This window comes from Equus caballus, chromosome 10 (assembly GCF_041296265.1).
Source record: "Equus caballus isolate H_3958 breed thoroughbred chromosome 10, TB-T2T, whole genome shotgun sequence".
Classification (NCBI taxonomy): Eukaryota; Metazoa; Chordata; class Mammalia; order Perissodactyla; family Equidae; genus Equus; species Equus caballus.
This window is the reverse complement of record NC_091693.1, coordinates 4,132,081-4,144,910: the sequence shown is the minus strand read 5'-3', so window position 1 is coordinate 4,144,910 and position 12,830 is coordinate 4,132,081. Positions and strand designations below refer to the sequence as shown.

Sequence of the window (12,830 nt, the reverse complement as noted above, 5' to 3'; positions counted from 1 at the left end):
CCTTAAATTCCAGTGTCTCTCTTATTAGTCTGTATATTTTGTAAATCAATTGTAAGTGACAGCTTTAAAGTCAACAGAACTGGTTTTAGGGGATGATAGTGGCGTATAAGTGGCAAAAGTCACATGAGGTGAATATTGGAAACAACACAGAGGATCTCTCCCTCAGTATTGGTTGAACGAGTAAATAGGTCGGAGCCGTTGGCTCTGAACAGGTTTGTGCTCTTGCCCTTCCTTCAGGGCTGTGGGCGCTGTCATGGGTTAAACCTCCGACAGATACCTTCTGTGGGCTCCCTCTCCCCGTGTGCCTCTCTGCCCTGCGAGCTCACGGCATGTGACAGTGGACTTGGAAGTGGGCCAGGTTGTCATTTCTTCCACTTTGATTAAAGCCAGAATTTGTGAGCACAAAAGACAGTGGCATTTTTTTCCTTTTGTTTTACTGATTTTTCTTTTCCCAGTTAAGAATGCCATAAGCCAGCCCTGGGGTTCTAGTGGTTAGATTTGGCGCTCTCAGCGCCACAGCCAGGGTTTGTTTCCCAGTCAGGAGCCACACCACCCGTCTGTCGGTTGTCACACTGTGGCGGCTGCGTGTTGCTGTGATGCTGAAAGCTCTGCCACTGGTATTTCAAACACCAGCAGCATCACCCGTGGTGGACAGGTTTCAGTGGAGCTTCCAGACTGAGACAGACTAGGAAGAAGGACCTGGCCACCCACTTCCGGAAAAACTGGCCATGAGAACCCTGTGAACAGCAGCGGACTATTGTCTGATACAGCACTGGAGGTGAGAGGATGGTGCAGAAAGACCCGGCAGGGTTCCACTCTGCTGTACACAGGGGGGCTAGGAGTCAGAATCGACTCGTCAGCAGTAACAACAACAAAGAATAATATAGGACAGGAGGCCAAAATACAAGCTGTCTTGGGTGAGCCAGTGTAACCCCTCCTTTCTGCTTTCCCTTCTGCCTCTGATTATTTAACCATTCCCCTTCCACACTGTGGAAGAGTTAACTACCCACTCCCGCTGTTGGCTGAAGCCGTGGGGCTGCGCTTCACTTGTTTCTGACAGCCGGGTCATGTGTGAAAGTGAGAGCAGGTCTCCAAGAGCCCGCCAGGGCCTTCCTCCACAGGACTCCACGTGGACAAGGGGCACAGAAGGATGTGCCTTCACTCGGCGTTGTTGGGGGCGCAGGGGAGAGAAAGTTGTTGAGCCTCCTGTCTTTGTTTTCAAGATTGGAGGTGAAAAGGAAATTAATTTCATATTTACTGAGCTTAATTTTCTCAACCATAGCAGATCTGAACAGGTCTGATGATCCTTCTGGTCCTGGGGAGGCTCAGCCCTTGGCCTGTATGATTCAGTCAGCGGCCTAAATTTCCAATTTCCCAGAAACAGCTATTGATGTTGATGAGCTAATTGTGCAGAATAGAAGGACTTAGTGTGTCGTGCGATAACACTTCTGAGTGCTAGTTCCAACATACGCCCAGCAAGTATTTAATTATTACATACTACCACGTCACATAGGATGAAAATAGTTATGATTTACTTTACATACAGGACGTAAAACATAAAAATTTAATGAGGAAAGGGAAGAAAAACTAATACATTTGGTCCTTAGTTGGGCCATGTTTGATGTCTTTAAAAATCTTGAAAATTTTGCAGTTTTAGGGATCACATCCTGATGTGTATACTTGCACATCTGTCTGTCACTCAGAGCTTCAGACTGTGGAAGTCAGTTCCTTGAAGACTAGAATCATGTCTTGTTAAATATTATGTATTTAACAATAGTATCAATATATTGAGCCCCAGTAGGAAAGCGTATATTTAGTGAGTGCTTAATCTAGGGACAGTAATTGCTAAGTACAAGGCCTTTGCTATTCATTTATGAATCTCTGAAAGATTTTTAAAAGCTCACTTTTCATAAGCTGGGTCACCAGTATTACCTGGTAATCAATCATCACGTCTTGGTAAGTCTTTGGTACCAAGTCTTTATCCGTGTCTTTCATCTTTCAGTTTCTAAGCTGACTAAACAGCTAATGCTTCTGGAAACTAAAACGCAGAGCCAGGAAAAGGAGCTAACCGGAAACAAGGAGCAATTGGAAATGTTACGTAACAAATGCCAAGAACTGAAAACACGCTTGGATGGCAAAATTGCAATGAAAGTTCATGCTTCAATCGTAAATGAATTAAAAAGGTATAAAGATTTACTGTCTTTTTAAGTTTTAATGCATCCCCAGCCAGGTCATTGCAGGCGGAGAGGAGATTGCCCATCTTTTTCTGAGTCATTTATCTCCACCAGCACAGGTGTCCGAGACTGAGAATGCTAACTGTTTTATTAAGGACAGTGTGGCTGTCCTTTCGGGCTGCAGTCTGCACTTTGTGTGTGTGCATATGGATTTTTCCCTACTATTCCAGCCTTTATTCGTTTTAGAACCAAAGATAATTTAAAGTAGCAGAACTGGAAACCTGGATATCTAGTAATAGGGAGCTGGTTAAACGAAAGGATAGAGCCATACAAGGAAATGCAGTGCTGCCATTAAACAGAATGTCACAGAAGAATCTTTGGGGAAGTTTGGGAAAATAGCCACAGTATATCCTTGACTAAAGAGCTGGAGAGATTAGGCTACAAAACAGTATGTACAAAATAATCACAATTTTATTTAAAAAGGAAAAAAGGTATTTATGTGTATGTATTAAGGTGACCCACCAGTTTGCCAGGATGTAGGAATTTTATTGCTAAAACTGGAAAAGTCCTAGGCAAACTGGGACAAGTTGATCGCTCTAGGGTGTGTGGGTGTCTGTGTCTGATGTGTATAATTGCATATATGTGTGTATATGTTCACACACATATATGTATAGGTTGCATGTGTACCATATATATACACATATACCATAAGTACCTAGAAAAAAGACTGGAGGAATGGAGAAATATTCATAGAAATTCTCTTTGGCAGTGAAATTATGGGTGTGTGTAGTCAGAGTTCTCCAGAGAAACAACCAATAGGATGTGTATATAGGATATGTATGTAGATATTTGGAGAGAGAGAGAGATTTGTTTTAAGGAATTGGCTCATGCCATTATAGGGGCTAGCAAATCCAGAATCCACAGGGCAGGCCAGCTGGCTGGAAACTCAGGCAGGATTTCCATGTTACAGTCCTGAGGCGGAACTCCCTTTTTGGGAAACCTCAGTTTTTGCTTATAAGGCCTTCAACTGATTGGATGAGGCCCACCCACATTATTAAGGGCAATCTGTTTTACTTAAAGTCAACTGACTGTGGATGTTAATCACATCTACAAAATACCTTCTTAGCAACTCTAACTGGCATTTGACCAAACAACTGGGCAAGTTGACACATGAAATTAACCATCACAGTGGGTAGTTTAAATTTTCTCTTTTTTTTGAAACATTTTCCCAGTGTTCCATTATGAATGTATATTATTTCTGTAGTAAGGGGGAAATAATTTTTTAAATGGTGAGGCTTTCAGCTCAAGATGGTCGACACGGGGGAATGAATGAGTTAGTGCTTAACTTGTGCTTCAGTAAACGCTGAAGACTACAGTTACTAGAACTCAGTGTTTTGACTATGCCATTCCGTGCTGTGTGGCCAGACCCTACTTTACTTTTCTATTCCAGGAGAGGTAGGAAATTTTTTTCAAGTCATATTCATGTGTCAAACACCCACTCTTGTGGCTGATGTTTTTTCGTGGATGTGTCATAACCACATATTCCAACAGCCCCCTAGAAGTTATAAAGATATAGAGTATAGAAGATAGAGAGAAATTGGAAAGGAAGCCACTCACAGCGGAGACAGTGAGAGACGTGGTCACTGAAAAAACAAACATGACACCAGATCTCTTTTAAGTGGAAATTAAGTCAAGAGTATCGTGGCTCAGAATGAACTGGACTAGGGAGGGAATGCCTTAAATGCTGGCTCTTTGCTAAAAGGCTTTGGGCTCAGAGTTGACAGGTGGGATGAAGGATAGAATGAGGAGGATGGAGGTGGGTGGTGTTGGCCCTGAGGTTTCTCTCTTGGAAGGGGCAGTGTTTGACTGGAGAGAGGGTTTGTAACATGGAAGAGGGGCGCGAATCCATCAGGGCCGGAATATGTGAGTTCAGGGAAGTGTGCAGAGGCTGTACCAAGAGCCGGTAGAAAACAGACAAATAAGGAGAAGGAAGCTCAGAGTGTTGTTTTGGCTACAGGTGTGAGGTCAGCCAAGGACAGCTTGGAGGTGGCTAAAGGAGCAGAAGGGCCACTGAGGCATCAGTGCACGTGCCCTCTGGTTGCTCAATTACGGAGATCCCCTCCCACGCTGGTACGTAATAGCGATGTGCCACGTGCAGAAGAGGAATGATTGATTAGCGGCAAAGCAGCTGTCAAACTCGCTCCTACCTGGGCGAGAGTCTGAGGAGGAGTTTGGGAAATGGCTGTGCCTCAGGCAAAGACGAGGATGTGAGGAAAAGATTTTTATTTATATAGAAAAGGGTTCAGTTGAACCTGTGCTTGGTGAGCCTCTGTGTATGATGTGTGTGTTGTTTCTCCTTTCCTGGTTGACGGCGGTGCAGACAATGAATTTGGAGTGGCTTCTCCATTTCATCCAGCTCATTCTACCTGTTGGCAGCCCTGCCAGAAGGAACGGTGACACAGGAGATGGCAGAGGCTCACTGTCATGGGGCATGGTCCAGTGGCTTGGAATTGTACTGGGGTTACCCCTTGAAGCTCAGATTGCACTTTGCCTTCCCACTCTTGCCTAGAAAGGTTGAGCCTACTCAGGGTGGGTGATGGGAGAAAAACAGGGTGTCAACCCGCCTCTCTAAAGAAATTTCGCCAACTCTTTTGGGGAGAGCTAGTAGTTTTAGATGACTAATGGTGTCTACAAAGGAAAGCTTTCCTTACCCTGGCTGTTGGGGGTCTTGTGTCCTAAAATGAAGCCGACTAGTCACATAACTCATCCTATGTAGACAGAGTCCTGGTCAGCCTCAGTGAAAAGCCAACGACTATCATAGGTCCACGCCAGGGAATCGAACCCAGGCCGCTGAAGCAGAGCACTCCAGACTTAACCACTAGGCAACAGGGCCCACCCCTTAACAATTTTTTAAGTATAATGTCCAGGACACAAAGCCAGACAGACAATGACTGGGAAGTAATGATAAATAATGATAAAGAGTCCAGATATTGGAATTATCAAAGACTATAAAACAGCTAGTAGCTATTATGCTTAAGGAAATAAAAGGCAAGCTCCAGAATTTCTTCAGGGAACTATAAAACGTGACAAGAGTAGATGTGGAAAAGAAACATCTAGAATTTTTAGAGCTGAAAAATAGAATAACCTAAATAAAGAACTCAGTAGGAGGGCTTAAGGGTAGATTACACATGGCTGAGTTGTGAAGAGTGAACTGAAAAGTAGGTCAGAAGCAAAGATCCACGGGCTGGCACGGAGTGTTCCAAGGCTGCAGTGTCACTGGATCAGAGACAGGAAGCGACACAGGGCTGTATTTAATGGGGAGGAGTTGTTAAAGAGAGGATAACTGAGTCTCCCCCAGCTGCAGACAGCCGACGATGCAGGGTTGTGCTAGCCCAGCAAGCACTGGCCCGGGTGGGCAGATGCAGAGTCCTGCCCAGACCCGTCTTAGTGGAATGGCAGAGGAGGAGCGCCTTCAGGGGAGCTCAGCGACACGGGATGTGTAAGAGTCAACAGGGGATGGTGCAGTCACTCGAGTCTTAGCTTCATAGTGCTGGGAAGCAGACACAACCCTGACTGCTTAGAATTTTATTACCAGAGAAAACACCTTTCAGCAATGAAGTCAAAACAAGGATATTTTCAAACCCAAACCACCACCCGCAGACCCACATCAAAGGCAACTCTAAAAGACGGTATATGCCAGGGGGAGGAGAATGATTCAAGTGGGATGTCTGAGAAGCAAGATGGAACTAAGAGTAAAGGACAGTGGTACATATGCTGATAAATGTGAGTGAACACTGATTCTGTAAAACAGTAATGATAGTCTCTTTGGGATTTAAAAATACGTTGCATTAAAATGCACAACAAGAATAACATATGGGGCGGGCCTGGTAGTGCAGTGGTTAAGTCGCACGTTCCACTTCGGCGGCCCGGGGTTTGCCTGTTCAGATCCCGGGCGTGGACATGGCACCACTTGGCACGCCATACTGTGGTAGGCGTCCCACATGTAAAGTAGAGGAAGATGGGCACGGATATTAGCAGGGCCAGTCTTCCTCAGCAAAAAGAGGAAGATTGGCAGATGTTAGCTCAGGGCTAATCTTCCTCAAAAAAAAAGAAAAAGAATAGCCTATAATCAGGGAGGAGGGTAAATGGAGTTTGTGTTCTAAAGTCTGTATCAGAAGAGGATAAAGGTGGTGATTAATTTTATAATCTGAAAATATGCGTGATGAACTTTCTGGAAACATCTAAAATGGTATGGGCAAAGAAGGAATCATTAAAAAAATAATCCAAATGAGGACAAGGAAAGGTCGAACAAGTGGGAAAACAGAAAACACAAAATAAAATGTTAAATTTCAAGGCAAACAGACTAGTATTAGATACAAGAAATAGACAAATACTCTAGTTTTATTTAACGAAGACTGTCAGACTGGATGAAATAAAAAGCAGCTGTTGTGAGTCTGGTAAATTAACATTTATTAAGTAGAGCCCCGGGTGTCGGATGGTGAGCCACAGTAAGACACAGGGAAGCTGAAATAGAGACATTTATGACTCACAGGTCCTGGAGGGGGCACACCACGCCTCCACAGGGCGTCAAGGCAGGGCGTGGGTGGAGACAGAGACGCCTTTATCAGGGCACATGCCTGTATGAGGGTCAGTAGTGGAGTGCTTGGGTTCCCAGGCTAAGGCTAGATTGGTCAGTTCAAACCAAAAGGAGCAGGGTTTTGGTAAGCTTCGTGGGGGTCTTATCTAAGGGGCACGTGACGGGGAGACCCTGGGAGGCGGGGGAGGATGCTCATCCCATGGGGCGCCATATCAGGAACCTACACTCACTTGTGACTCTGTGGGCAGTTATCTGGGGTATGGATGCGAGAGAGGCTGGTGTGTCAGTCCAGGGCCCCTGCCGGCCGCACAGAATGGGGGCCCAGGAGCGAGATGAGGGAGCAGTTTAGCCAAACTCTCGACAGCAACTCTGTGTTGTCTTTAAGATATACATCGCGAGCGTAAAGACACAGAAAGTTCCAAAGTAAAAGGGCAGAAAAAGCTGTTCTACTCAAAAACAAACCAAAAGAAAGGTGGTAAATTCTGTTACTAGCTGACAAGAGAGCTGTTTAGGTAAGAAACACTACTTATCAAAGAGGATCAATTCATAGCAATAAAAAGGCTTAATCCAGCAAGTAGCCGTTTAAATTTGCAGGCACCTAGAAATAAGTTCATGTTGATACATTTGAAAAGTGAGAAGAAACAGTCAAATTCCTTGAAAAATATAACTTGCCAAATCTGACTCAAGAAGAAAAAGAATACCTGAATATTCCTTTAATCATCAAAGAAGTTGAACACAAAGATCTGCCCTAGAAAAAACTACAGGCCTAGGGACCTTCACCAGAGAGTTCTAAAAATATTCAAGGAAGAAATAATTCCAGTCTTACATAAACCCTTCTAAAGAACAGAAAAAGAGCTAATGCTCTCTAACTCATTTCATGAGGTCAATATAACCTTGATACCAAAACCCAACAGTGATAATATAAGAAAATTACTTTTCATTTTCAGTTATGAATCTAGATGTAAAAACTCTAAAGAAAGTATTAGGAATAGACGTGAACTTCTTTAATGGTTCTATTAAAAAATAAAACTACAGTAGGTATCACACTTAGTGGTGAAATGTTGCGAGCTTTCCTCTTGAGACTGGAAACAATGCAAAGATGCCCTCTGCTCCATTTCTGAACAGCATTAACAACAGTGGTAACTAGTGCACATGGCAAAAAAAAAGAAGAGTTAAAAGGTTTGAGAAGAAAGAAATAATAGTCATTATTCCTAGGTGATATAATTCCATATGTAGAAAACAAATCTACCAATAAATCATTAGAAATAATAAGGAATTTTGTCAAAGTTGTTAGAAAAAAGTGAATTTATAAAAATTAATTGTATTTCTTTGTAGGAACAAATATGTAGAAAATGATATTTTGAAAAAGAAACGAAGAAAGGAAAGAAAGAAGGAAAGGAGGAGCTGTGTATGAAGCCTCAAACAGAAAGGAACAGAAAGATTGGCAGTACCGCTATTGGGAAAATTATAAAGCTTTATTGATAATTTCACTGGGTAGACAATTCCAAGTTTACAGGGTTTTTTGGTTTTGCTCATTTTTTTGCATTCAGTTTATAGATGTTCTCCAGAGCCTCTGGCTTGCACTGAGCCTGATGAAAATCTGCTGTCACTGTTGTCTTTGTTCCTCTGAACATAAAGTATCTTTTCTCTCGAACTTTCTTTCAGAATTTTTCTTTGTCGGGGTTTCCAGCAGATTGGTTCGCATGTGCCTCTGTGTGGTTTCTTTGTTTATTCTGCTTGAGGTTGGATCACCTTCTTGGGGCTGTGGGTGTCTATTTTTCATCAAATTTGAAAATAATTTAGCTGTTATTTCTTCATTATTCTATCTTTGCCTGTCACCCCTCCTCCTCCTGGGCCTGCTTGATTCTGTCCCACGGGTCTCTGATGCTCTGTTCCTTGCTTTTTCCCACTCGTTTCCCTCGTGCTTCTGTTGGACAGTTTCTATGCTGTGTCTTCAAGTTCACTAGTCTTTTTTCTGCAGTGTCTAAACTTTTTTACTCCCATCCAGTGTATCATTTACTTCATATATTGTTTTTTCCCGTGTCTTGAAGATCCATTTGAGTCTGTCTTATATTTTCCATTTTTCTCCTCATCGTGCTGTTTTATTCTGCTTTCTTGAACAGGTGGAGCATATTTACAATAGCTGTTTAAAAACCTTTGTTTGCCAGTGCCATCGTCTCTCTCACTTCTGGGTCAGTTCTGTTGATTTTTTTTCCTCTTGATCGTGGATCATATTTTATTGTTATCTATGCTTGATTGGAAGCCGCATATTGTAGATTTTGTGTTGTTGGGTGCTGGATTTATTGCAATGCTTTAAATAGTGTCAGATTTTGTTCTGGTGCATATTTAAGTCACTAGAGAACAGATGGATCCTTTCCAAACTCTTTTGTTAGGATAGGCCCAAAGCCACCTTTAGTCTGGGCTGGTTTAACCCCATGCAAAGGCAGTAATACCCCTCTGAGCGTTGTCTCCAGCGACCCTGCTGTACAGGGTCTTTGCGCTCTGCTGGCGGGCTCGTGTCCTATCCCCACTTCTTTGTGAGTGTCAGGACTTGTTTTGCTTGCTCGTTTTTAATGGTTCTTTCCTTAACCTCAGGCAGTTTCCTCTCACACAAGTGCAGATCAGTACTCAGCCAAAGACTTGTGGGGACCCCCCCTAAAGATCTCCAGGGTCCTTTTTCTCTCTGGAACCCCCCTCCTCTCTGCCCCACAACTTCTAGCTGCTTTGGCCCCCTGGTCTCTGATCTCTGACTCCTCAACTGAGCAGTCCTCTGGACTCTGTTTGGGTCTCCCCTCCCTGTGCTGCAGGCTGGCAGGAAGCTGGAGCAATTGTAGTTCTCACCTCGTTATTTTCTCCTCTCAGGGGTCACGGTCCTGTTGGCCTGTTGTCCAAAGTCTGAACACTGTTGTTACTCATGTTTGCCTGTTTTCTAGCTGAGTTTCTGTACCTCTATCTTGGCTGGAAGCAGAAGTCTTTGTATTTTCAACATTTCTCTTTAACTTTTTATCATTAATCCAGTTCAACAGTTTATCCAAAAAAGAATAGTTAAAGTAACTTTTGATGAAAGAAATGAATTCTGGATTTTATCTATTTTTCAGGTACAGTTGACAAAGTAACCTTAAAGTCAGGCATTGTTGTGTATTCCTGCTGCGCAGGACAGGTATGAGCTCCCGCTGCAGGCTCCTCTCTCTGCACACTTGACAGCACCCCGACTGCCAGGGTAGTCAGCTCACAGCACAGATGTCACAGCAAGGTTAAGTTGCTAGAAAAGTTTTGAAGCCATTCTCTCAATTTCCGTACTGATCTCGTGGACAAGTTACAAACAGCTGGAGGCAGACACCCATCTGTGGACCACTCTGAGTGGCATTGCCCTAGAGAGTCCTGCAGGTGTGCACAGAACGCAGATGACTGTGAGCCGGAAAAGGGGCACTCGGGGTGTGGTGCACTGACACAGTTAAATGTTCTGCAGCCACACACACAAAGATGGCTGAGTCTGCGAGGCATAAGGACGCTAAAGTACCGCTCCCTCTGTGCACCTGTTATGCATCTTGGTTTCCTGTACGTGTGGTGCTAATACTGGCAAACTAAGCTGTAGCAGTGCATAGAGGGGTGATAACACTGCAGGGATGATTAAGGAAGGCTCCATGATGGGGGCAGGACACTGGAAATGTTCTGTTTCTTGACCCGTGTGGTAATAATGTGCGTGTTCATTTTAACTAAAACCAGTAAACTAGAAAGCATGGAAACTATCTAGAAAATTCTTGACTGGGTATTCAGGGAGCCAGCCCAGGCTGAAGTCACTGAAATTGTATGACAAGTGAGGCACACCCCAAACACATGCAACCTGAGGCCTGTTTGCCAGCCAGCCAGGAAATAAAGCCCACATGGTATCCAGAGAGGCCTCATCTCAGAATGTTGCGCAGCCTCTGTGTGCATGGCCCCACCTGCTCAGTCCTGGATATTGCATGAAAATGGACCGAGGGAACCAATGAAGAACTCACTCTTTTCTCAAGCATCATTTGGACAGAATTATGTATTGAAATTGTATGCCCTCCTTGTTCCTTTGTTTCTTTTATCATAAAAACATATAATTACTTTAGTATGAAATAAAATTTGTTTCAGTGTTAGGATTTGGGGGGCAAATATAACTGTAAAAAATTAAGCTGTCTTAAATTCCTTCTGGAAGGAATATGGTATAAATAAGCATATATATATACACACACGCACACATACACACACACACACAGACATAAGCAAAAATTGTGGAAAGAAAAAGGGGTTCGATTATTACCATCAAAGAAGTGTGTGCCCAGCCACGCCCTGTCTGCTGTCCTTTGGGAGCTCCATCCCAGGTCCTCCAGGAGCTGGGGTGGGATCTGTTTCCGCAGAGGCCTTCCAGATGACCACCAGAGGGCTGGAGAGTTGGGCTGTCTATCCCTTGCCTGGCAGTGGCTGCCTCATTTTAGCCTCGATGTACTAGAGACAAGCCTGTGATGTTTTTATCCATCAGCCAGTTGCAGAAGGAAGAAGAGAAAGGCAGCGCTGAGATGGAAGAGCTGATGGAAAAGTTGGTGGTCCTTCAAGTGCAGAAAAAGAGCCTACTGTTGGAGAGGAGCAGTCTGTCAGCCAAAAACAAAGCGCTGGAAGCCGAGCTCCGAAGGGCACAGAAAATAAATAGGTTTTTATTTTTTTTTTCTTAAGCTGTTTTTGTTAAGATTTTTAAAAAGACAATTGAAGAATATTCTATTTCATTTTCTTTATCTTTTCTTTTTCTAATATTGGCTATAAAATGGAAAAGGATAATTGAGATTACTGGATATCAAAATATAAGTACAGTAAATGCTTTTCTGTTGACCAACATTAACCATCTCAAGTCTGTAGTTCAAATATGGTTGATAGTCACCATGGTGACCCTAAGTCTCTGAAAATTCTAGAAGTTCTTTCCTAACCATTTCCCAAAAGTCTACTTTGGGATTACTGAATCCCTTTTTCAAAAATATCTTTTAGAACATGAGCCAAAAAATTAATAGAATAATATGTAATTAGACTATTAACGGTATTAAGCATTTTGTGATTCCTATCGACTTGGTTTGGGAGCAATAATTATGCTTTCTTTAAAATTAAACTCAGCTGCCTTTTCTCACCTTGAAACTTACAGAAGATTTAGGTTGCTCAAGAATAACATTTAAATGCTAACATACTTGATATTTTTATAATACAGACATTCACTATGTCCTAACCATTCAGGCTAATGAGTTTTTTATTCCACCATTTGGGGAAACTCTCTAGGCGATCTCAAAAGAAAATTGATGTCCTCAAAAAGCAGGTGGAAAAAGCCATGGAGAACGAAATGTCCGCTCACCAGTACCTGGCGAGTCTCGTCGGCCTGGCGGAGAACGTAGCCCAGGAACGTGACGGCCTCATGTACTTGGTACGTTGACTAAGTTACTTCAAGTAAACTGCCAGTCAATATGCAAACATCATTTTAAGAATTTTTTTTTTAACAAAATTACTGTAAAAAGTTTCATCTTTTTAAATGTCAACTGCAAATTTTTAAACTCTCCAAAATTTTATCTTTCAACCATTGGGGGAAAACCTTTTTGAAAAGTGAATAACTCAAACTTTTAAATAATAGCAAATGACATTTCAGAAGGTAAATGAGTGGAATGAGTCCATTTTCCTAAGTAGGAACAGTTGTCATTGGGTGTTTATGACACATACAGACGCATCTCTATGTTCTCTCGGCAGCGAGAGGGACACCGCAGACACGGTTCTCGGTGTCTCCACAGTGTCTTTAAAAGATGTCTAGAGCAGAGTGTGTGGTGAAAGAAGGCAGATGCTGTGCCCAGCTGTATGCAGTGAAGAAAGTCTGAGAGGATGTCCCACAAAACGCAACAGTGAGGTGGATAACTGTATCTCTAAGTGTGAGACGACAGGCGACTTAAAACAAATCTCACTTACCTGCATTTGATGATTTTTCTACTTTGAATGCTGTTGCTTATGTACGTTTCAACGTGTTCATTTAAGCAAGTTGCAAATCTCTGGTAGTGTGGGATCAG

The 12,830-nt window shown here is 42.9% G+C and overlaps 1 protein-coding gene across 2 annotated transcripts in view; it reads left to right on the top strand.

The window, feature by feature from the left end:
- CEP89 (centrosomal protein 89) overlaps nucleotides 1-12,830 on the top strand; it is a 74,794-nt gene that overhangs the window by 49,087 nt on the left and 12,877 nt on the right. For both annotated transcript variants that reach the window (XM_005596124.4, XM_001489993.5), the window contains exons 14-16: nucleotides 2,003-2,183; nucleotides 11,282-11,449; nucleotides 12,061-12,202. In XM_005596124.4, the coding sequence (XP_005596181.1) occupies nucleotides 2,003-2,183; nucleotides 11,282-11,449; nucleotides 12,061-12,202 (491 nt within the window). The remainder of the gene's footprint in view (nucleotides 1-2,002; nucleotides 2,184-11,281; nucleotides 11,450-12,060; nucleotides 12,203-12,830) is intronic.